The sequence below is a fragment of the Tinamus guttatus genome, unplaced genomic scaffold (assembly GCF_059628265.1).
Source record: "Tinamus guttatus ecotype Peru unplaced genomic scaffold, ASM5962826v1 Tinamus_guttatus_pri_ptg000311l, whole genome shotgun sequence".
Taxonomy (NCBI): domain Eukaryota; kingdom Metazoa; phylum Chordata; class Aves; order Tinamiformes; family Tinamidae; genus Tinamus; species Tinamus guttatus.
In genome coordinates, this window is record NW_028288845.1 from 853,097 (window position 1) to 879,264 (window position 26,168).

Sequence of the window (26,168 nt, forward strand, 5' to 3'; positions counted from 1 at the left end):
TGTAATCTAAAACTTCCTTTGTTCCCTCCTTAAATTAACTTCAACTCAATCAGCCCTTGCTTATCTAGGGAGACTCTTTAATTGCCAGTCTATGTTAAATGTCCCTCCTTTAAAAATATTTCCAAATACATTGTACAGGTGCTAGTACAGCAGTCTATGAAGCAGTAACCTGCAAAGCATATTAGATTTTTTTTTATTCTGTCCCTTATTGCAATGGACTGTTATTATGTTGAGTTACATAAGAGAGTTTTTATATATTTTGTTATTGCCATAGTTGAATACATACAGATTTCTTGGAAGGGAAAAGTCTGATTATTCAGTTGGTTTTTATGTGATATGTATGCAGCCTTGTGGAGGAAAAAAAATGCTGTATTTATTGTACAGATGAAAGTACAGAGGATGTATATTGTAGTTGCTGTATTTAATTGGGATTTTCCATTTTAGATTTCAGCACAATTACCTGTGACAGCTCCTGTTGAGTAAACTGAGAGACCTCCTTGTATCAGCTCTTGTACCCCTACCTGCCACAATGAGAACTTACATAAGGTTTCTTTTTCTTGTTAATTCATACTTCTATTGTAAAGTACTTGTTGTAAGCAGGTCAATTAGTAAACACATTCCTATAAGGATTTTTTCCTTTCTCGTTTAACAAAAGTTTGTTTCTAAAACTGAAGAGTAGAGCAGTATTAGTCTAAGAAGTATACAGGGCTAAATCACTGATTATGTCCTAAGTAAGATTAGTCCTGAAAACTACCGGTTTACTTCTCCCAAGCCCTTGGGTGTGTTTGCTGCCTTCCTTTTATCCTCACGGGGTGAATTACTTGTGCTTTTACTGTTTCCCTTTTGGTGACTGCTTCACGAAACAGAATTATAAATGGAACAGGTATTATGTGTGAGCAGAAACATCCCCTTCCACAGTATATTGTGTTGTATGAGCGGGATGTTCTTGCATGAATTAGCAGCTCTTTCATCCAGGATTTATTTTAATCTGCCAACCTTTCTTGCATCACTCCCCAGGGTTTGAACGCTGATTCCTCAAAAACCCCAATACTAGTATGTGAAAGGTTATCAAAATGGATACGTATTTAAAAACCCAAGCATTTGCAGCAAACCTGATGCAGACTGCACCAGGTAGCTAAAGATATTTTCATGTCATATGTGCTTTTATTTTTTTTTTGTTATTAATTAGTTAGAAAACATGAAAACAAATCAAAACTTGTGCAGGCCCTGGGCTTTCTCACTTAATGAATGCTCTGTAGGATCCCTTTCCCCTACACGTGTTCTGTAATGCAAAAAATTTGGTTTACTTGCTCTCTTTTTTAAGATCAAAAGAGGTCGGCTACTTCTAAAGCTAGTAAGGTGGCCAGAAGTTGTAATTTCAATGAAATTTAAGCTTAGATAAAATATTTTGTTCAGTCTGGTAGTTTTAAAAGTGAAATATATTAAACAGTGTATCCCTTTCAAAATTGAAGTAACTTTGAAAGCTTTGAAAACTTTGTTTTCAAACAAACTTTGAAAATTTCTCTGAAACCTTTTCATTTTTTTTGAGTAGCTTTGCTAATTGGGTATTATGTCTTCTTGCTGAGTTTTTAGGATAGCTTATGGGATAACGGGGTAGAAATATGAACTACTACAGAGGAATATTGACATCATCATATTTGCCTAGAAGAACGCTGGCTTGAACCCCATGCTTGGTTTGGGCTTGAGTTCTCCTTTTACATTGTCACCAGGAGTTGAGTCTCTCTCACAGGTTTTCTGTGAAATGTGTCCTGGGATCAGATTAACACGGAGCGATGTGTGCTCTGAAAACATTCAGGCTTCCTGTCTCCTGTTTTGGTTTAGATGAGCAGTTAGGCCATACAATTTTCCATGGCATCTTGTTTGGGTGGCAGCTTCCTAGGTGTGTGATGAAGCACTTAACTGTTTTATCTTAGTTTAGAAAGTAGGTAGGCAGCTCAGTAAGAGCCACTTGTTATACCTTGCACTTGAGGACATGGTTCTGTGTTTCCTCTTTGGGAAACCATAAATATATGTGTGCGTCACTGTGAATGCAAGGGAACCACGCTGAAGAAGCATGAGTTACAGTCCAATTTATAACTGCCTGAAAAAATGGGTACATTTTTGTCCTGTGAACTCTGGATTCAGCTTCAAAACATCATGTTCTACGCTACTATCAAAAGTAGCTTATTGGTCAGCATATGATTATTTTTATTAAGTATCCTCCAGTGACAGGCTAAGAACATAAGTCTCTTCAACTGATTATTGAATGTGCTGATTAACCTACTTAAGTTTTTATTTATTTATTTAATTTGCCATCACTACTTTGCTTTTGGTTTGAAAATTAAAATGTAGACAGTTCTGTTTTTATTTCCTTTCTTTCTGTGCTGCCTGATCCAGTAATTCCCCTCACTGAAGAGCTCACAGACTTTATTTAGATATGTCTGTGGGTACTTTGCAGAACAGGTTGGTTCATTCGAGTCCTGCTATGTCGCTCATGTGATTGAGTGTTACAAAGAGTCCTTTGGTTACAATAACCTTTTTTTAGCAAGAGGTTACTACCCAGATAGCTTTGGAGGTTTTTAAAAAATGGATGATTTGGGGAAAGATGGAATTAGCCTAATGGTACAAATGTACAGTATTGGCTTATTCTGAAAAGGATCTAGAATTCTAAAACTCATGAAGCAAGGTCTCTTTCCATCACTAGTAGAGAAGCTTAAAATGTTAAACATTTTTTTCCCATTAAAAATCTTTTTGTTAGGTTTTTCAAAGAATAAATGAACGTTTTAAAATAAGAATACCGCAAAGGCGTTAAATACGCTGGTATTGACACCGTAGATGCGATAGCTATAGAACAGATTTCTAACTTTTTATTTTCTTTTTCCAGATCTTTTGGGATCTCCATCTAATTGATACATGTTTTCAAACTCTCTTCCGAAAGCTTCACAAGAAGCAAAAATGAAGCTGAAGCATGACATCAACCCTGTTCTTCTACAGTTTATAAACTTTATAATCTTGGTGTACTCCTTTATCACGTACATTCCATGGTACATACTATCAGGATCAAGGGAGGCTATAGCAAAATCCAAGCAGGTTAAAGCTAAACCTGTGAATAACAAGCCTGGGGGTGCGTACAGATCTGTTAACAGTCAACACTGCTTAGCTTCAGTGCTATGTCCTGGATGTGATACACTTGACAAAGTTTTTAAGTATGCTAAAACTAAATATAAGGACAAAAAACTCTTGGGAACACGTGAAATATTAAAAGAAGAAGATGAAATCCAGCCATCAGGAAAAATTTTTAAAAAGGTAAGTCTGCCTTCTACATATCACTCTCCCTTTCTCTTTCTCTCTCTCCTTGTGTGTGTGTGTGTGTGTATATATATACACATATGTATATATATATAATGTGTGTGCAAGAGTTCAAATTCAGCAAAAGAAACTGGACACAAAGTAAATTTGTTAATGTAAATAGTCATGCAAAGAGTGATAATTAGATCATTTAACTCATTAATCAGCATTTAAAACAAATTGTAATGTTGTTTTTGCATTCTTGGGTACGTATTCTTTGTTATATTTAGCCAAAGGGGAGGGAAAATATTTAATTTATATATAGATATATATAAATAAGTATGTTTTTATGTATTTACCAGGTATGCAAGCAGATACAAAGTTGTTCTTGTTTGAAAAAAAGATTGCAGAAACTTTCATTGGAAGATTTTTTTTCTTTTCTAGCCTTATTTAAGGCAAACTACGTGTTTGAAAGCCTGTAGTCATAAGGGGCAGAAGTAATTGAAACAGGAAAAAAACTTTTTATGTTGTTTTGAGGATTGGGACTCAAGTTCAGGCCTATGTTGTTGGTTGATTAATGTCTATTCAGAGACACTTAAAAATGTAGTTTTGCCTGAGGGAGCAAATCAGATTTCATTAAGAGAATGTATGTGCAGATGTGTGTTAAAGTTCAGCACTTCTGTATTAGAAGAGGTTGCTGTCTTCATGTTAAAATCATTTTTGGATAAAATCAGTTTTCCTGCAAGAGAAACACTTCTTCATATAATAAAGAATTCCTTAGATAATGCTAATTTTAACTCTGGTATTTGAGTGTAATGTTTAAAGTAGAATTTGGTTAACATTAAGTTTAATATGAGTAAGATTTGTTCTGTTAAAATCTTTAAAGCAACATCAGTTGTTAGTTCAGATTCCTGCTAGCTGTGGAATTAATTTCTCAGTGAGAATGAATTTCTGTTCAGAAATGCCTGTCTTTGAGAGCAAAGGATACGTAGACTTTTTGATGCACATTTTGCTGCCTTGTTGACCTGAAAAGAAATAAAAACAAGTTGATGATGAATCAAACTAGTGTGGGGTTGTGTGTTTTTTTTTTTTTTTTTTTTTTTGGCTGCCCATAAACTTTGTTCTGTTTTTCTAATTAGTGGTGTAAAGCTTAAAGCACTTAGGAGTTTTAGCCTTTTGCATAATGCAAGTTAAGTCTTTTGAATGATGAAAAGCTGAAGAATGTTGATGTTGATTTTCTTGAATTACTTGTTTCTAAGTCTTCAATTAGGTAATTTTGACAAAGCTTCACAAAGCAGTTCATTATGGTTGATTGCCATAATTACTGTTGTATTATTTGGTTCCAGGTGGTGGCATCCTGTCATAAATTTACTTCTGAAATTTACTTCCGATTTTTTTTATCCATTAAGGAAGGCAATATTTTGTCAGTATCTCACAAAATGTTTTAGCAAGTGAATATATCTGAAAGTTTTTGAGATTCATGGTTGATTAACAATGTTAGGATTCTTTCTGTGAATTTATGTATTTTATGCCGTGCATCTTTTATCACTTGTCAATTAGCCAAGGTTTGTTTGTTGAAACTTCTTGAAGAGGTATATGATAGTTCCGAATCTTTACATATAATTTGTATACCTTAAAGGTATAACCAAGACTTGTTAGTTAATTTTTTCTGTTTCAGAGATTGAACACACAGTGATGGCAATGATTAGTATATTTTGGAGGTCACCTGCAAGTCAGTGGCAGGTCTGTGTACTCAGTTGCATTACCAGCCAGAAGAGGTCTGTTGTGCAGACTGCAATGGGCTAGATTAATTAACAGGTCATTAATCAGGTTAATAGGTTAAATCAATATCCCTCCTAATGGAAATTAAAATTTATAAAACTAAATTAAGATTTGTAAAAAATGAAACAACATTTGTCTCACTTTGTCCAAAAAGTGAACTTGAGTTTGCCAGTCGACTATTTTGTGTGGTGTTAGCTGTAGATTATATTTTAATGTGCTTCTTTAATATGTGGATTTTTCTTTGTTGCTGACGTTCTCTTTTTGTTGTTTTGTTTTGTTGAAGGTTTATAAACAAGAATAGAATTAGTTGAGACACAGGAAAAATATACATGGGGGAACATGGGGGGAATTCGATATCATTTTGGTAGGCAAAAGCAGTCTTTTCACAGCTGTTATTTTGGAAAGCCGTGACCAGCATTAAAATATGTAAATCAAATATTTATAATAAATTGCAGTTTAAGTATATTAAAAGCTAATACACTAGAGGGCAGTATTTATCTTATTTATTTATTAAGAAAAAGCATTTGTAGGTGCTTCCTTTTCTGATTCACTGTTTGATTTTTATGCCTCTGTTTAATTATCTGTCTTGACTTCTTGGGCCCTTCTCTAGCAAACTTTTGGACTATTATTATATATGTAAAGTCAGGGAAATTGTTATTTGACAAAATTGGTCCAAAAATGCATAATCATTAGAAATGTAGTTACGTACCAAAAGTTTTTGTGGCCCACAAATTTGAAATTTATTTAAACTAGGTAAATGATGTCCGAAAAACAGAATGGTAGAGAGAACTTTTTTTTTCTATTTTTTTCTTTAGTTTTAGATTACATTTATTAATAAAACTGTGTAGACAGAGGAAAACTTTGAAATATTTGACCAGAAAAGCTGTTTACTTTTCAAAATTGTCCAGGTGCTTGTATAAATAGACAGGTAAGGTATAATAATTTAGGACCTGAATTTTCAGTGTGAAAGCTTTTTCTGATCTGCATATGAATTTATCAAATAATCTTCAAAGAAATAGCTTATCAGTGAAAAACCAACAGTAATGTAAGGTACAAGTGTATACATGGAGATCTATGGTAAGTAGATAGTGAACAGTAAATTCATATCTATGTTTATTGTGCACAGCTTCCACTTGTGGAAGAAAAGTGAGATTATTTTAACTTTTTCCACCCAACTTTTCAGGTACTGGAGTTGGCCAGTAAATTCCACTCACTTCTGTCTTGCTTTTGTTTAGCAGTAAAATATGGCAAAAAGATTGTTCTAAAACCTATGTCAGAAGGAGGAAGAACAAACAAAGGAAAGGGAATTTCCTAATTTTTGATGGAGAAGCCATTCATTTAATGCTGTCTGGATTCCAGTTTTCTCAGTATTTTTCATAAGAATGAGCACCTAACTATATTTGTGTGTCACATTGAGTCCAAGTATTCAAGAATGCGGATATAGAGTGTTTTGTGCAAGCCAGCTTTTTTCATCCTTCATTTGAAATAAACCAAATCTTTGTGAAAACTAAAAGTATATGGGTCAGATAGGGCTTTTCAGAGTGCTTCTGAAGTCAAAAAGTGTGGTGGGAATGTTGTGCTTCCCTAATGTGAAAACAAAAAATGAAGTGATAACTTTTTGGAAATGCTGTGTTTGTGGTGTGTGTGTGTGTGTGTAACTTCCATACTTTTTTTTAATGTTACTTATTTTCTTGAATAAACTGTTAAAACTGAAGTGACTTTAATTTCAAACTTCTTTATTTTGTTCACAGACTTAAAGATACAGTAGGGCATGCATTAAGGCTTTCTGTTTTCTAAACCGAATTCATTATCCTTATTAGGTTATCCTTGGCAAGTACACTTGGCTTTCATATGAGGATGTATACATTAAAGCTGTTAATTTTGGAAATGGCTTAGCAGTATTGGGTCAGCAACCAAAGACTAACATTGCTATCTTCTGTGAGACTAGAGCTGAGTGGATGATTGCAGCTCAGGCTTGCTTTATGTGCAACTACCAGCGTAAGTATGCATCTTTTCTTAAAGTTTTATGACTTTTTATTTGGTAGCACGATCTGAAAATAAACCTTTTACTTTGTTTTATACAGGAAAAGTTCATATGAATTAAAATCAGGATATAAAACATTTAAAATTGCAAATAAAATCCTCATTGCACAAGCTAGTTACTCCATACTTTGTGATGTTTTGCAGAAAAGCCTGTATCTGTTTGCACTTGGCTTCAGTAAATGCATCTTGCTCAATAAATTCGTGACAGAGCACTTTACTTTTTCATTACTCTTATATCAGTACAGATTACCAGGCCTCTAAAAACAAACAAAAATCACGTATGAATCCATTGATTCGGTTTAAGGAGTTGACATCAAACCTTCGTCTCCAAGTTTTGTTTTAACTGGACATTGTGTCAGTTCTTCAATCTTGATTTGAATTAGAGTTTATCGTACTGTTGTTCTCTCCAAAATGAAGAAGACTGAGCGAGTCCTGGGCTTGCTTTGACGAGTGCTTTCTACGGAGTGTTGTTCAGTAACTCTTCCTCTGCCAAAACCCTAAGCTGCTCCTTACCCCAAACCTTGCTTATTTATTCATCCTCCTCTACTGAGAAATCTATGGATCCTCTTTTCTTCTTACTGCTGGGGGTGTGTTCATGTGTCAGTGTCATTGATGTCATTAGTGACTGGCTACCTGCCACAGCCCCGTCCTGAGACAAGGTTCGTTGGCAAACTCTGCTGTTACTCATCTTGTAGACTAATCTAAATAGCAGTGCCCTTAGTAGCTGTTGGCCTCTCTAGGGCCATGTTTGCCCTCTATTTTCAACTTGTCCTCATTAAGCTGAGTCCCATCCTTTAACCCTAGCCCTAGATGCCCAGACTACACTGAAAAGTTTGGCAGTAGCATCCTCCACTTGTTCCAAAGTATGCCTTCTAATACCAGGGGCACTGTCACTCCATTATTTGTATTTCGGTAAATGTTAAACTTGTCTCTCATTTTATCCTAAGGTTCATTGAAACACAGATTTACTTATTTTTGTATGGAATAACCCTATCCTAAAGATATTTTGGTCATTTGTTTTCCATGGAACATGATCACATTTCCTTGTGTATTCTTCACTAAACGCTCATTTAACCTGAATGTTGATTTGAGACCATGCTCAAGGACAGACTTGGGGAGTCCTCATTCTTCCTTCGGAAGCTTTAAGACTGCTGCCCAACATTTAATTTGGGTGAACGGTCTGTAGGCAGCTTCCTGGTCATGCACAGTGTCTAGGTTGTCATACATTAACTGGATCTTTAACCCTAAAAGTGAACTGAGGTGAGATTCTCCTGATCTCTACTAGAGCAATACTCATTTTCTCATGAATTGACTACAAAAGAAGTGTCCTGTGTCATTTTTTTTGTCAAAGGATGGTTTTAATCCCATTCTGTAACTTGCAGTTTACTTTTCCTTTAGTCTTCCGCTGCTTTACTGCTGAGCCCACTGGCTGTGTTGAGGGAAAGCTGGGTATGCCCGAGGAGGAGGACGGGCTTCCTTGGCAGTCGCAGACCCTTTGCTGTATGTGGGCTGGGATAACCCCTTGCACCGGTACAGCCTGGGAGAGAAGCAGATGGAGAGCAGCTCTGCAGCAGAGGAGCCAGGGCTCTTGGTGGACACAAAGCTAAACGTGTGTCAGCAGTGTCCCCGTGCAGTGTCCTGGGCTCTAGTGGCATGGCTGCAGCAAGGCAGGTGCAGGAGAGCCATCCTTCCCCTCCGTTTGGGCATTGCTCAGACCATGTCTGGAGTTTGGGTCTTAGAGTACAGGATGGACATGGGCATGCTGGAAAGAGACCAGGAGGACGGGCTGCGGAGAAGGACGGGTGGTTGGAAAACGAGGTGTGTGTGTTGGTAGGACAGCGGGTAACTGACATGAGCTCAGATGCAGCAAAATCTGCCTAGTTATTAGGAGGACATTTTTCCCGTTATGGGTAATTAAATACCAGAGCTTAGAGCTGTTGTGGACTTTCTGTCCTTGGAGATGCTCAAAGCTTGACATGGCCTTGAACTGATGACCTGCTGGGCAGAGGGGCTGTGCGACTTCCCAGGTGCTGTCCAGCCTAAATTGTAGTTTTGCCCTTTATTCACCGAGTGACTGCTGCAAACTTTTCTCCTGGAACAGAGATATGCACAAGCTGTTCTCAGATGAGATGTCTGCCTTGTCTTGTAATTACAGTTCTCACAATATATTTTGGCAGTTCTCTATTTTCACTTTTGTGTTTTAGTAAATTCTTATTGACTTATTCTTGGGAAGAAGTATAAATGTTTGTCTCATTTATTTTATCTTTGGAAGTGAACGATATTTGCGAATTCTAGGAATATTTCATAATTTAAAAACATCTGACATAGTGACTGGACGGATATCATGTATTTAGAACGGTATGCATATGTTTCTGGTTTGGTTAGATAAATGTTTTAGATTCCCTTTTTGAGACGTGCTTCAGCGCACTGTCTGACGTGATATTTGGTGTCTAAGCTGTGTGTGATCTTACATGAACTTGGCTGACTTGTGTGTTGGCAGATGATGATACTGTTAGGCAGTGTTCACGTAGTCATTTTGCCGAGCAAATTACAAAATTCACTTTTTTTTTTTTTTTTTTTTTTTAGGAGCAGCATGGCCAAACATTGCCAAGTAGCTCATTAATATTAGCTTTATTCAGTTTTCAAATTTTGTGAGAGCAAACTGTTCCGATAGTGTTGTGACATTCTTTCAGAATGTGAAATGTATTACACATTATGGTATGTGTGCAGGACTTAGGCCAACATCAGCTACACATGCTTCATATCTCACTTTCGAGACAATGCCTTTTGCACTGCAGTATTAGCATGGGGAAAATCATTTTTATATTAGGTATAACGTGCAGATAAATGAAATACCTGTAAGCTCTACTGTCCTGCGTGCATGGTTGGAAGCTAGGAAAGCCTTGCAGGAAGAGAAGGGACTGCTGGTCCTCGAAGTAGAAAGAACAGAAATAGTAGAAGGCTCCAGAGACATTGCATCCAAAGGGTCTTTTCTTCACCTGTATGCATCTGCTCACACTGGTGCAGAGCTGGAACACCTGAGTGTGGAACTAAGTCATGGAATAAGTCGGGATCCGTGGTCCGGTGACACGTCCCTGCAGCCTCAGCAGAAGTGCTTTTGTCAGGATTGAGTTCACTCTGAGGCCTTCGGCAGTTTGCTTTCCTTCTTCCATTTGATACGTGAGGGAGGGTGAGATGATTTTTTTTCAGGGCAGGATTTTTTCTTGTGTAATAAGGTAGCAGATTCTTTGTTGTTAAGAAATTCCCTAGAGCAGTTTTCCTAGAGAAAAAAAGGGTTTGAGGTGTTAGTGTGGAGAAAAGAGAATTCCCCAGGTCAGAATGACTGCTCGCTTTTCTTCTCTCCATGACATTGTACACCATCTTATAAATGGAATATCTCTCAATTTCTTTGCTTTTATCATATAGCCGTGAGTTGTTTTTGGTGTATTTATTTTGTAGATGAGTAATTATATAATTGGTTATTTGAAAGATTAGACTCCTCTTTGTAGCTCATGTGGTGCCTCAGTGGTGCTTGCTGGCTCGGGGAGGCTGAGCTTCTGCTCAATGTTTATTTAACAGGGGTCACCCAAGGAAGTAGCGAGAGCTCGTGGGAACTGGTCGGGACACTCCGCTGGACTCTGCTCCCACCAAATTAAAGCAAACACTGTGCATGTGCATTTGCCCTGCAACAGTTCTGAACTATGATAGACTGTTTTAACAAGGGAAAAATAAGTAGAGGTCATCTGTTTACTTTTTTGTGCAAGGCAACTTAGTTTGCCACCCTTAGTTAGTAACTCTTTGAATTTCAAATCATTGCCCATGATGGGGCTTTGTCTTTCTTTGCAGTAAAAGTACTGCTGTCAAAGCTCTAACTCCCAGTAGGGTCTTTTGTTTTAATAATTGTCGTGTTTAAATTTTCAGTGAACTGTCTAGACTGAAGTACAAACGAAATTCAGATATCTCGTGTGACAAAACTTCTAGCATTGCTGTTATAATTTTTTAATGATTATAGTAATTAATCTTAACTGCTTCAAATGTGAGCTATGCTGAATTGCTATACTCTCATTTTGTATTGTGCTTGGAGAATGGAAAATTGCCTTTGTTTTTAAGATATCTCCCTTCCTAAACTGCTGGTTTCTTTCCTCAATCTTTTCCTATGTGTAACTTGTTCTTTTCTTCTCATGCAGTTCCCATAAGAATAGCAGGAAATGAAGATTGGGTTTAATATGGTCAATATGAAAGAATTATGATCTAACACTGTTGCTAATGAACCACTCCTAAAAGAAACAAAGTGTTTAAGGAATAGACAGTTAGGAAAACTTTTATTTTCTTTCCTTGTGATATTGTGTTCTCACAATGGTAGTTCAGTGTCTAGTGGTTGTGGTGATTAAACCTTTATTAACTTGCTTTAAATAGATAAGAGAACATGACAGTCAAAGATCTATTACTGAATGTGGGAATTAATTTCTTGATAACATGTATTACAGTGCTTTAATAGTTCCTTACATGAAATCAGTTCTGAGCAGTGTGAAACAAAATGAATTCTAAAAAGAGAAATTAAGAAATCAAGCCGTTTTTCCTGTGTAGGACTGTTAAATTGTGTAAAATTGTGTAAAGTACTGTGTGTATTAATTTGAGAAGAGATACCTGCATTTAAAATAAAAGCCACGAAGATAAGAGAGGAGGTTTAGAAGAGAATTACACAGAACAATGTGGGTTTCAACAAATAGTAAATGATCATATGAGCAATATATGTTATTTATTAGTTTTGTGACCAATTGAAAAAATAATTTTCTTATCTTTCTTTCAGTTGTTACACTGTATGCTACGCTGGGAGGCCCAGCAATAGTACATGGATTGAACGAAACTGAGGTGACCACCATCATTACCAGTAAAGAACTGATGCAAACAAAATTGAAGGTCAGAAAAATGTTATTTACTTGTGAATCTTTCTCTAGTGCATCTGATTCATTATTGTTATGTGGTGCTTGTAGCTGTACGGAACAGTGATTGACTTCCTTGCCCTTCTAGAGTGCAGGCACTTCTCTTAAAACAAGTTTTGTCTTCATGTGCTCACTTGAGTGTCTGTAGTTGTTTCAGAAGTTGTGTTTTGCTCAATGCTTAACTGCCGTGTAAGCAATCATTTTCTGTGTTAACTGCTGCATATTTTAAATAACCCAGGAATAGGCTATTTACGTAGGAATATAGGAATTACTGTGAGCTCAGGATTGCCCAGGACATCTTTTGTCCATGTTCTACGAGAGTCAAGGTCAATCACTTCTACAAATCTTGCCTGTCTTATTTGTAGGCATTTCTTGAAGTTAGCCTCAGGTTGGTAAATACCTGGAAAAAAAAAACTTGAGGAATTCTAAGTGCCCAGTTGAACTAATTTTGCAAACCTAAGGGCAGAAAGCTTCCAGCTTGGCAATCGTCTGAGCTCGAAGAGGTTATTACCCAGTACTTTAAATCCACTGACATTTCCGATCAACGTTTTCGCTGCATGCAGTAGAGATACTGTGTTTTGTTGTTGGCACGACGTTCCCACGTGCTTTGTGAACCCCTGCCCCTTTCCGCAGGAGATCGTTTCCCAGGTTCCGCGGCTGCGGCACATCATCACGGTGGACGGGAAGCCAACGACGTGGGCCGAGTTCCCCAAGGGCGTCATCGTTCACACCATGGCCTCTGTGCAGGCCATGGGCGCCAAGGCAGACACCGGTGGGTCCTCTCTGCTGCCCTGGGGGGCAGCTGCATCATCCTCTGACCCTGTTGAGTAAATCTGAGGAAACTGCAGGGCTTGGAAAAGCCTCGGAAAATGCTGCGGTGCAATGATTAACCTTTCTGATTAACCTTTTCTGAGCTACTTTATTTAAAGCAAAAAATATTTTTAGTAAAGTGGAGTCAAATACTTTCAGTGAAAACTGACTTCTTTATTACCAAGCTTGAGGAGTAATTTTTAGGATAAGCTTTGGTCTAGGATAGACATTTAGAAGTTATTCGTATAATGAGATATAGTAAAAACAGGATATTCAGAACATGCAGAGAAAATAGATTCTGCATTTTAGCGGTGAATGGCATGAGTAATTTGCAACAGTTTTAAATCTTGTTAAATTCCCAAAGGAAATATAAAATAGCTATTTAAATCTAGATAAATCTAGATTCAGAACTCAATTTCTTTTATTACATTTCTGAAAATATCAGATTACTATGTAAAATGATTCAATTCTATTTTCAATTGATCATGCTTTTTAGAGTTAAAAATCAGTTGCCAGTAACAATTTAATCTTGTCTCTAAAGTTGCTAAAACTAGTATTTTAAGATTGGGTATTTTAAGGATTGGTTATACGCAGCGGTTGCTTTCTTGTTCCATGTGTTTTCAGAATCTTTTAATCACTGAAGGCATATAAATATCAGATGTAATTCTGTTGTAGAAGCTGGTGGGTGGTTAATCCATCTATTGATTTTCAGGGAAATGGCAGGTGTGTTCCCAGCGTGGTGGGCTCTCTAACTCTCTGCTTCTTTAAAAGGTTATCTTCCCATTTTTTGGATGTGCCAGTTCTATCTACTTCTCAAACTGTTCCAGACAAAACCCACAGAACAAATTACTGCTCTAATTTGAGTAGTTAAGATTTATTGATCTGAGTGCTATGTAAAATGAGATATAATTCTTCTTCAGTCTTTTGAATATTGCATACTGTAAACTGTAATAAAGGAACATTACATTTGTCAAGTCACCCATTTGGAAATTATGGAGTACTACAGTTAAAATTGCTTATAGTCTGATATTTTCAATTAATATTAAGTGAATGTGCTCATTTTATGCTTTTTTCCCCCCTTTGTCATTTATTATATGGAATTTGCAGGACTCAGTGGGTGGGAAACTATTAAATGTATTTTCTCTGTTCTCCTTTAGTGGGTATGTTGTGCCACAATTATTGCACATAGTGTATGTCCAGAGGATAGTTTGCAAAACACCTCTCTTATTTTCTTGCTCTCAGTTTAAGAATGAAAAAGAAATCACTTTATAGTTATTTTTATTTAATATACTTAAATGCTTTAATTCTTTTGAAGCTGTTGAACTTTAAGAAAATATTTACAGATTTTTGGGCCTCAGTAGCTTCCTGCCATGTGTGCTGTGAATGAGGCAGAGTGTTGCCACTCTGCTGGGGAAGCTCGTGACAAAGTAGCTTTGTAAATGAGGATTTAGCTTGTGCTTGCTGAAATCAGTGCAACAGACCTGAAAGGTGGGAAGCTCGGTGGTGTTTTGGAGGAGAAATGAAAGCTCAACCATAATCTTTTAAACTGAAAGCAAAACTTAGTAGTGATGATTACATAGTTATATATCAGAAAAATTGCTATCTTAGTATTTAGTGTCTTCTGATTTGATAGGCTTTCCACACATTATGCATTCTTTTTTACAATAAAGATTATTGGAAATTACAGGAAACAAGCAGCCGGCGAGGCCAGTGCCCTCGGATATTGCGGTAATCATGTACACAAGTGGATCCACAGGAATTCCCAAAGGAGTTATGATCTCCCATTGCAACATAATTGCTGGTATAACTGGAATGGCTGAAAGGATTCCTAATTTGGGGTATGTACCATCAATGCTTCTGTGTGCTTGGATATAATTTTAGATTATCTGTTTTATACAGCTTTGTCTGTGACGCACCACATACTACACACTGTCTGGGCATCTTCAAGTACTGTGTTAAGTGACATCATTTTTCCATGTGCTGCCTTTTTTCTCATCTCCTGTATTTGGGAATACAGAAGAGTGCTTCTCGTTGGAGTGCTTTATTTTGGATGAGTTTGCTAAGAAAACACGCAGTTGAACTTTCTACCTCCCTGCCCCTTGGTCTGGTTTACGTCCTCAGATTGTAATTTGAGGAAAATAAGTCATCTTCAGAGACAAGTCTTGTCCAGTTAAGTGGCTCCTTAGTGTCAGAAATGCAAGCTGTTCCAGAAGCACTCCTACTGCTAGCTCTTTCACATCTTTCAAAGGAATTACTATAGGTTTCTTGCTTGCTTGCTTATCTGTACAGTATTTTTACCTTTCAAATGAAAATATTACATCACTAAGAGAGAACTTAAAGGCAAATGGCAATATTCTGCTCAGAGTAACTGAGTTGAATCTTTAAAAATATAACTAAAGCCTGTGAGGCCACTTTGCACAAAGGGAATTACAAACTACCCTATGTAGTACTTACATTCCTTAGTGATAAATTATGAGGGTGTTTTTTTGTTTGTTTGTTTTTTAATATCAGGTGCTGTATTTAATCTGTTAAAGTCTATTTAGTATCTACTGTTTAATCTATTTAATTCTTCAGAGTTACATTTGCAAGGATAAGATAACATTAATTGTTTTGGTGTGAATAAGCATCACGCTCCGTTTGCTTTCATTAACCTTTCAATAGACAACTGTAAAAAAAAAAAAAAAAAAAACCCAAAAAAACAACAAAAAAAACCCTCAAATCTTCAGTATTTGACATATATTCTTCAGCTCAAAGGCCGTCTTTGTTTTTTTTCTAGTTCTTCAGTGAGCTCCTTGTGAATTCAGCACACTGACTTTCGTGAGGACTCTAATCAACCTATTTTTTAACAATTCTTCACAGGGAAAAAGACATCTATATTGGCTATTTGCCCCTTGCTCATGTTCTGGAGCTAAGTGCTGAACTTGTCTGTTTGTCTCATGGATGCCGCATTGGCTACTCATCTCCTCAGACATTAGCTGACCAGGTATGTTCTTGATGTATGTTAAGTCCATTTAGTAAAGTATTAGTCATGTTAGAGATGATAATATTTTTTCAAATATATCTTTTTTTTTTTTTTTTTTTTTTTTTTACAATTTATGAAAAGGAATTTTGCATTTATAACTATTACTCTGAACTAGTTTTAACTGCTAAAAGATAAATATAAATGATAACTTGCAAGATATACTATGTAATGTTGCTTCATGAGTTGATAATCTTGGATATGACCTCCTGTTAATTTATTCTTCACTTCAGTCCTCTAAAATAAAGAAAGGAAGCAAAGGTGATGTTACTACACTTAGGCCAACTCTAATGGCAGCTGTCCCGGTAAGTAACTTAAAGATGAATCACTTCTAAATATAATTCATAATTCAAATGTTTAACAAGAAAATTAATGCAATTATCAATGAAAATGATAAGGCAGAGCCTTGAAAGTTAAGTTAACTTAAAACCGTATTTTCTGCATTAATATATATGTTGGCATAAATTGCTATAGGCGTGCCTAGCTTGGAAAAATTTAAGTTACAGGTTTTAGATTGACACATCAGTTAAATGTTTGTGATAGTAAACACTATGCATGCACATATGTGTATGTGTATACACACAGAGAGTTTAAATGCAGTCGTTGTATGATGAAGATGACCCATGACATGGACTTTCCTTTTTTTGATGATTTAAGGAGTAGGAGAGAGAACCTGATCAGGCCTTTTGCAGGAAGAGAAAATACTTTTTACACCTCATAGCATCTTGAAGACGATAGTTGTCTATTTAGTTGCGTGCTGGGTTCACAATAATATCAGTGCAGTGCAAAGTGCTAGTCGGGAGATACATGGACTCCCACTCGTGTAGTACTCCATATTGTGATTTGTCATTTGAAATATGCAGAATTTATAGGTCGTGTTCCCTTTTTGTTGTATTGAATTTAAGATTACTGGTGCTTTAAATTGAAATTAATCCCTTTATGTAACTAGGAAATTATGGATCGGATCTACAAAAATGTCATGAACAAAGTGAATGAAATGACTACTTTCCAGCGGAATCTATTTATATTGGCCTACAATTACAAAATGGAACAGATTTCCAAAGGCTACACTACCCCACTCTGTGATAGGTAACTTGAAGTTTATTTTTTAATGGCACAAAAAAAGTAAAAAAAAATTCCAAGCCTTACTGTGTGATCAGAGTCAGAGTTTTTGAAAACTTCCAGGTTTTCCTTAAATGTAATAAATTTTATTGGAAGTTGGTGAAAACTTTCAGTTCAGATATGAAATTAGCCTGTCCCTTGTTTTGATTTTAAGCAACAAATGTACATTCTTTTCTTTGTATTTTAGCCTTATTTTCCGGAAAGTACGAATGCTGCTAGGTGGAAAAATTCGTATCCTGCTCTGCGGAGGAGCTCCCCTGTCTGCAGCAACTCAGCGGTTTATGAACATTTGTTTCTGTTGCCCCGTAGGACAGGGGTACGGACTGACCGAGTCAGCTGGAGCCGGGACAATCACTGATGGTTGGTGCTGCTGCATCCTGCTGGGTGCTGTGATCTGTGCTGAGCGCTCTGCTTGCATTGACTTTGGGCTGTTCACCCAAATAATTAGGAACATGTGAGGCGTCCTTGTAATCATAAATTTACAAAACTGTAGGAGAGTAATTTTGACACATTGTGCTAGATCTGGTGATCTACCTGTAAGACAGTTTTATTTAAGACAGAGAAACTTACCATGGGATTTTGGCATTATTGTGCTTACGAGTTGAACTGAAAAAATAATTTTGATTTTGATGAGTATATTAGTATATTTTATATTTTTAGCATATATTAGGAAAATAGAACATATTTTCCTTCATTTGTGGTGGAATGGAAACTTCACCTTTGAGGAAGCATTCTACATCCCACAGCTTCCTGTTTATAGTATAAATGAAAACAGAATTTGTTTACGTTGAGGATTTCTCTCTCTCTTTTTTTATGTCTATCTGTAACATGCAGGGAGTCTGAGTGACATTTTTTCCTAGTTCAGTAGTACCAATGAAAACTGCTCACAGTGAAACACAGCACAAAATACTGGAACTCCAGGTTTAAAAACACTGATTTTAAGGATTAGCTAATTCAGTTCTGTTCTTAAAGTTGAGCTCCATTTTGCATATAAGCAAAATTCTTTCATAACCACCGAGCTGTGATCACTTGGAGTTTTCATTATTCTTTGGATAATGAGAAACTTAATTAAAGCAGACAATTTTTATATGTTTTTCTTGGTAGGATGAAATTATTTTACTCAGTAATGTTGGAACAATCAAGTATCCTCTTTTTAATGTTTTTTCTTTTCTCCATGCTAAGTAATATTAAAATACAGGACTAAGACATGAGAAAGTGAACCAAAGTACAGAATCATTGTATTGAAATGTTGCTGATTACCACTTCCCTCAGGAGTCAAACAAAAACTATTTGAAAGTTGTAATGCTGCTTTTTCTGTGTGATCTATGTAGACAGCTTATTGGCAAAGCAACACTGACTCTTTTGGTATGATTGGAGCTATCCATATATACAGCTTCACAAGAAAGGGACTTAATTTGCATTACTTAGATATGTACTTTTATTTACTTTGAAAGATTTGTGGGAAGAATTAGACTAAAGAAATAAATAGTAGTTAGGCTTTGCTCTGCATGATAATCAAGATTTTTCTAATCAGTTCTGGTATACTTTTTTTCTGAAAAAAATTTCCTTTTGAATTCTAGTTTGGGACTACACTACAGGCCGAGTGGGACCACCTTTGGTCTGCTGTGAAATCCAATTAATGAATTGGGAGGAAGGTGAGAATTTCAGCATGCAATTAAATTCTACTGTGTTTGCAAGAACTTTATAGAGCTGTTTATTGGGCTTTGCTCTGTTAATGGCTTTGTAAATTAAAATTGCTGCTTGTGATGTTAGCTTGTGATGCGTCTTAGGCACAGGAGGCAACAGCTAGCTGATGTTAAGGTATGTGGAAGATTTACTTCAGAAAGCCTAAGCCCTCTATTCTTTATTGAAAAAGAAGTGGCTAGGTTGTCTAGAGAACTTCTGAGATCTGAAGACAGAAAACTGGTACATGTGCTTTAGGAGGAGATAAAAAGGTTACAGGGTTGATCCAATTCTGTTTTGCCGTTCCACAATAGAATAAGGTTATTCTGCAGTACTTCAGTAGTACTAATTAAAAGACTATTTTAAACCTCTTCTTTTACCTATACAGGGGTAGGGTGGGGTGGATAAAATCAATTCCTCAGCAATTTTAAAATTTGCATATAATTAGGCAGGAGCTATCAACACACAAATGGCATTTTGAATATGTTATTATGACTTTTTTACTGTATTGTTTCTTTCAACTCACACTGTGATTGTATATGCATGTACATATAAAGAGCATCCTCCCCATTCTGTTCCAGGTTAGTGTTCCTGTAGGAGGGGCTGTGATGACTCTCGTCTGTTCAGATTTTCTACAGAATTGTTTAGTTAGATTTAAAATGTCTTTTGGTAATTTCTTCTCATTGTAGACTTTCATGTTTTGGAGGGTAGAACTACATAATACATAGAGGAGTTTGGGGCTAATTCAAAAATGTAGAGTTGTGGGTTCATCAGTTTTCTCTAAAAGTATGAAGTAAAATAATCCTATAAAGCTGTATGACATCTCTACAGCATGTTAATCCTGGTAGAAAGATTGCACAGATGTTGCATTTGACCTCTGTGTGTGTGTGAGAGAGAGAGAGAAATTAACTATTAGTAAACGCACATGTTAAATCTTTATATGCTGAAAGGGATTGGACCTGTCTGCTCTTAGTGAACTATTTTATGTAGTGTTTTCAAGCAGTACTGTTGGCAAAGGACTACTTGAAGTAGTTTATTTTTATTAGTTAAACATAAAAATTATAGGAATTCTGGCTTTGGAGTATATTTTTAACTTTTATTAACTTTTATTAACTTAAACCTTTGTTTTTAGGTGGATATTACAACACTGATAAACCATATCCTAGAGGTGAGATTCTTATTGGAGGGCAAAATGTGACTGTGGGCTACTACAAAGATGAAGAAAGAACCAAAAAAGACTACTTTGTTGATGAGAATGGGCAGAGGTGGCTCCATACTGGAGATATTGGAGAATTTCATCAAGATGGATGTCTAAAAATTATTGGTGAGTTATGGCAAATTCAGGTAAGTGTGTGTTTGTGTATGCATGCATTTACGTATTTTAGAATATACATGTACAAACACACACCTTTCCGAGCTACTAATGTTAGTACCCAGAGATGGGCATATCTTGGCGTGCAGTCAGAAGCTTTGCTGTATCTTCCCATGAAAATACTGATATCTTAATGTAATCTCAGTTGTTTTTTAAAATAATTGCTCTGATTACTTTAAGACAACCTTAACATTGACTCAGATCTTTAGTGAGATTAATAATTAGAAAGTAAACTGACTTATTTTAAGTTTTGTTTGGTTTATATAATTTATATAAGGAGCCTGTGTTAAGCTCCTAATACTTTGACATTTGTAGACACAAAAAATAGGTGTTCTAGTAACTACCATGTCTTTTTTGAAGTCAGTGGGTAATTCAGGGTGCTTGTTAAGGTTGAAAATAGATCCACAACTAAGAGTTTTAGTGCTAAGCTTCTCTGTTTTGTTTTGTGGGCCAGATTTTAGGTCCCATTGTAGCTGCCTTGTGCTGGTCAAAAAAGATAAGACAGCCACAAAACTACCTTGCCTGGCTGCAGGAAGAAGCAAACAGTGTTAGAGCCCAGGGAGAGGTAGGCCAGTTGCCATCACAGCTGGCTGGATAAAGCCCTGTGCTTTTTTGTTTGTGCATAGCCCCCAAAAAAGCAATAAGCTCAAGTAATTCAGGCTTAATTTTCAAATTTGACTGTTGTTTCAAATAACAGATGGACAGTTGCTCTTTAAATAGGGTTTTAACATAAGAATATGTAATAAAATGTTACCAGATGTGATGTCTCCTGCATTAAATACCTCAGCTAAACAGCACAAAATGTATGTTTCCAAATAAACACTGCCTTTTACATAATCCTAGCTGCATATACTAGAGCTATCATATGGAAGATGCTGTTCTAAAGACAGAAATGCATATAATTCAAATGTGGATCATGTTAGGTAAGGGACAGATTGATTTTTGGAATTTGCAATTAAATGTGCTTGATGTAAGCTGACCCGTGTTTGGGGGATATATTTTGGCGATTTTTAGAAACGGATAAAGTCAATGACTTAACTTTTCTGTATTTAACATTAAAACTTTCTTTCTTTCTTTTTTATTTTTTCCTCCAATAGATCGTAAGAAAGACCTTGTAAAACTCCAGGCAGGAGAATATGTTTCCCTTGGCAAAGTAGAAGCAGCTTTGAAGAATCTTCCACTGGTAGATAATATTTGTGCATATGCAAGCAGGTAAGAGGCAGCTGGTGTTTTGAATTTGCTCTATTCTTTTATCTGTCCTACTGAAGCCATAAAATATTTTGCCAATCAATGTGGAATAATTTTTTACCAATTGAAAAATTATTTATAATACAGTGAAATAACCTTTTCTGCTAAAAGTAAAGCATTTGGAGTCTTTTTTATTTATTTTTCCTTTTCAACTTTTCCTTCATCCTTCAGGAAGTGCTCACAGTGGGTCTCCTTCATTGCCTTTTCCCTAATTTAAAAAATATATGAGCTTTGATTGTGCTCATAAGAGACATCCCTCGAGCACTTTAGGAATGGTATTACCTTTAGAAGTGCTAGCGAGCTTTGTTCCTTGCTTGGTCACATTTTTAGTTGTGACCTGCCCTTCTGAGGAAGTACTTTTGAGGAGGAGGGAGCAAAATTTTCAACAGCCCAGAAGCTGGATTGTCTATTAAAAGTATTTTTCTTTCCCAGCCCCTGCAGAACATCATCAGGAGCAATGAAGCTTGATATAAAACACAGTGTAAATGCTATATAAATATGAATACTAAATACAATTAATAACAGCAATCCAATGTCCTTTAAATTTCCTGGTTATGCTACCATGCTAACAGGCAAACATGTCTTAAGCTTTTATTTCTAGAATTTCCTAGGTTACTATACATGAGAGATATAACAGTAACTTATTGTATAAATGTGTTTTGAAAATTATTGTGTCCTTGCTGTCCTGCTTGGAAAGCCGTTTTGTAGCTTCTAAATTGTCAGAAATGTTCTGATTCATAGTGTGTCCATGATACCATCCACTTAACTGTGAAGGCCAGGAGTAGTAATAAGTAGAAAATCAGCTTTTTGTTCACTTGGTTCTCTGTGTTTTATCTGAGTTGTCAGAAGTCACCATTCAAACATACAGTTCTGACAGTTTTGGGAGATACACTGGACTTTCTGCTGCTCGGAACGTTTTAATTTTCGTTAAATTTGTTTTTTATTGTCATTTACCCTGTATTATTAGTGAAGAGAGGGTTTGCTGCATACACTGATTTCTGCTGTTCTCGAATTTAAATTCTGGTTGGTCTGTCAAGTTTTTGATACACTTATCAACATAACTTGGAGAAAGAATTTGGCTATTCAAGAGTTGGGTATGAGTTTAGAGTAAGCAAGAGAATTCAGCTGTTTTAGTGTCTTGACTCTCTGCAGAATAGCGCTTTGAGTATTATTCTTTGAAAGTTATATTTACCTTTGCAAATCTTTAAATATATACAATTGTTATATATATATATGTATATATATATAAAACATACATATTAAAAAAATAGTACTTGCACAGTCAACTCCACATATTTGGAGTACGTGTCTGTTTAGAGCTTGAAAATTTAAAACAAATCAACCACTTACTGGTTGAAAAGCACCTTCTCAATAACTGAGGTAATAAATTTCTGGCTTAATCTGGTTCCACATTGCTGCAAATATCACACTAACTTGCAGTGTATCTGGTGCACTGAGTGTCTGAAGAAATGAAGGAAGGAAAGAGTCTTCTGATCTATCTTCTACTAGAAGTTAGGACAGAAAACTGTTCTGCATTGTGGAAACTTTTAAAGGGCTATATTTATTTTTGGACTTTGAAATCACACCTCCATCTGTTCTAGCCATGTCGGGCAAAGATTCAGAACAGCTGAATGAGTGTATGGATGATCCCTTGAAAGGCAAAGAGAAGTTGTCTACCTTACAGGAAGAGGCTTTCTTTAAGATGTGCTCTGTCTATGCTCATTCCACAACCTGCTCTCCAGCCCCTCTTCACTGCAGTCCCCTTCTCCTCTACAGTAAGTGAATTGTGCAGTTGAGAGGAAGCTGAGGTAGGGAGGCCACACAGCACTCCTACACCATGATGCAAAGCATGAGGGGAGGCAGGGCCTGTCAACATCGTGTGGGTGCTGCTTCCCCAAAGCTTTGGGGCACAGTGCAATGTGCATGTGCACAGCACACCTTGGAGCAATCCAGTTGCTGTAAGGTGAGTAACCTCTCTTTCCACGTAATTTTAAGCAGGCAAAAGTAATTTTTGAGAGAGGTTTTTGGAGAGAGTATTAGGTGAACAAAACCAAAAGCTGCTAAAGAGCAGTATCTCTGTAGGAAATGCAAATTCTCCTATTTATGTTGGATAGTAACTTATGTTATTACTGGTGTTTTGTTAATTTTACAAAATTCATACTAAGGTACATTATACTTCTCAGTTTCCATTCTTATGTCATTGGATTTGTTGTGCCAAATCAAAAGGAGCTTGCAGAACTAGCTCGAAAGAAAGGATTTAAAGGAACTTGGGAAGAGATCTGTAACAGCCCTGAGATGGAAAAAGAGGTACTGAAGGTGCTAGCTGAGGCTGCCATGGCAGGTGAGTAGTCAGGTAGCTGGTGTTTGCCTTGTGGCGAGTAGTGTATTTGAAGCATACGTTCTAAAAAAATATATCCTTATGCATGTGTATTTTATTACAAATTCATAGACTGTATGTGAAGTGAATTTTCTTATTAAAAAAAAAAACAAAACATGTCGTAGTCTGAGTACTGGGTCAGCTCTTTTGGTCCGCATAGCCTTTAAAGCCCTCTGCACTGAGGCCACTAATTGAGAGAAGAGTACAAGAAAAGGCCCCACATACCAAGCTCAGGTCAGTTTCCCTTTTTTTTTTTTTTTTAAAAAAAAGAACGCTTTCTGGTATTCTTTCAGACATCCTATAGTATCTTCTCGGCCTCTAGCTGCTGGTCCAGAAGAATCTGGGTCTTTCTAGATCTGTGGTGTATCTGCCAGCATCTGTGGTGTATCTACCTGAGGATGTTTTGAGAACTGTGCATGGAAAAAATTAAGACATGACTTTGAGTTAAAATATATATATATATATATATATATATATATATATATATATATATATGTTATAAACAGGAGCAACACAAACCTCTGGGATTTATTTCAATATTTCTGTGGGAACTGGAGAATAATTACTGATAGATTCTGTTTCTGCTTGTGGCAACACTGTAGGTTTTGGAGCTATCTATGGGGGTTTGAGAAGCCCCTCAAACCATGGAGGGTTTGTTAACGTCACGTACTTTTTTTGTGTGTGTGAGAATATGGTTCCTGATCTTTATGGTTATTTATGAAAAAATGGTTCCATTTTAAGTCTTTTATTCAAAATGTTTGTTTTTACAGCTAACCTGGAGAAGTTTGAAATACCAGTTAAAATTCGTTTGAGCCCTGATCCTTGGACCCCAGAGACTGGTCTAGTGACAGATGCATTCAAACTAAAACGCAAAGAGCTTACAGCGTACTACCGAGCGGACATTGATCGAATGTATGGAAAAAATGTAAAATAATTCTTTTTCTGCACCACTTTGCTACAGTGAGCTTGGATCAAATAGGAAATACTTGAATCATCTGTCTCAACACTTGAGATCAACACAGAAAACCGCCATTCCTCATTTGCAGCTTAAACTGTTGTTTCTGATAACACCACCATTATGACTGACAAGTTTAGTAAAACGTTACGGCAGCAAACTCGTGTCTGTCTCCTTTTTTTTTCTTCCCAGTTTTCTCTGCTATCTTGTCAGTCTGTGGGTCTTTCCTAAGTCTTTTTGGGAAGCTATGATTTTGAAGCCTCAAGTTTTTAAAAGTTTATAAATCCTGTATAATGTTTTGTTTGTATCTTCAAAGTTTGGATGTATATACAGAGGACTTGGCTATAGAAAAAAATGGTTATACTGGGGGCCTTTTTACCTGTTATTTAAACATAAGAAGGTATAAATGTTGTGAAATTATGTAAATTGAAACTGTTTATAAATTTGATCACTGAACAGAGGACCAGGTTGTCTGCTGCTGTGCCATTGCTTTGCAGAAAATTGAGTGAAGAAAATGTGTGGCATTCCAGCTCGAGTCATACACCCTCATTATGTGCCTAATGGTTGTTTTTGCTTTTATCTGAAATGAGAAGATGGTCAAGGCACAGCTCTGCATGAAAGGCAGGTACTCTTGCAGGTGAGCATGCTTATTTAATACAAAAGATGCTATTAACACAGCAAAAGTTACACCTTGGAATACAGAATACAGAACTTTTTGAACTTTTCTAAGACCATTTCATACAGTTGTTGAATTATTCAGATCTAGTAAAAACTCTGAAGTTTGGCAATGTCTTTTTAGCAGAAGGACTGACAAATTGTCTCTCTTTTCATTAGATTTAGACATCACACCAGTTTGTTGTTGTTTCTAAAACTGTGATAAGAATCCTGTTGTAGCTGCAACCCAGATGCTTTGGAGGGGATTTTTAAAGTCATAATGACAGTTATGTTCTTAGCTCCATGGTGCCTAGCTGCCCTTTGTGCCATTAAAAATCTCCCTCTTTTATGTTTTGTTCAGCATTTTTTGCTTTAAAAACGTATTTGAATTATTTGTTAACCAATCATATTTAAGTTACTTGGTTTATTTGATAATTTCTTTCTTTGGGGAGCAGTCTCAATTTCTGTTTTACCATAGATATGTGAATGTTGTTTCAAGAGTTACGGAGCCTCTTCAGGTCTTAAGTGAGAGCCTTTAGATTTGTTTCAGATGTGAATTTTATTTTCAAAATATGTGTAGAAAGACTACTTTAATCAGGGTAACATGAGAATGTGAAAGGCATATACCAGTGAACTTTGGAATAAATGCTTAAAGGGCTTTAATTTGGAGAGACTGTCATGTGTAATATATTTACCAGCAGTACTGAGAATCAAGGTCTTAATGCCATGATAACATACAGTAATTCCAAATAGTGCAGAAGCTTTAGCTGTAGGGGGTAATTGCTGCTGTTAACGTTTTGTGAAGCTTTCACATGGGAATTTTGGGAGATGGTTTTGTAAGGAAATTCTCATTAAAATACAAATGCTGAAAT

At 36.3% G+C, this 26,168-nt stretch overlaps 1 protein-coding gene across 2 annotated transcripts; it reads left to right on the forward strand.

Annotated features, from left to right (window-relative positions):
* Window positions 1–498: 498 nt before the first annotated feature.
* ACSL3 (acyl-CoA synthetase long chain family member 3) lies at window positions 499–25,446 on the forward strand. Of its 2 annotated transcripts, XM_088528485.1 has the most exons (15): window positions 499–546; window positions 2,885–3,306; window positions 6,891–7,068; window positions 11,924–12,033; window positions 12,690–12,828; window positions 14,554–14,704; window positions 15,726–15,849; window positions 16,119–16,190; window positions 16,835–16,974; window positions 17,195–17,367; window positions 18,588–18,662; window positions 19,823–20,014; window positions 21,160–21,274; window positions 23,494–23,651; window positions 24,458–25,446. In XM_088528485.1, the coding sequence occupies exons 2-15, from the start codon at window positions 2,914–2,916 to the stop codon at window positions 24,619–24,621; spliced, it is 2,184 nt and encodes a 727-aa protein (XP_088384611.1). In that variant the 5' UTR covers window positions 499–546; window positions 2,885–2,913; the 3' UTR covers window positions 24,622–25,446. The 2 variants fall into 2 exon arrangements, with proteins under 2 accessions (XP_088384611.1, XP_088384610.1); XM_088528484.1 differs by lacking the exon at window positions 499–546 and having other exon boundaries at window positions 2,874–3,306.
* The last annotated feature ends 722 nt before the right edge of the window (window positions 25,447–26,168 follow it).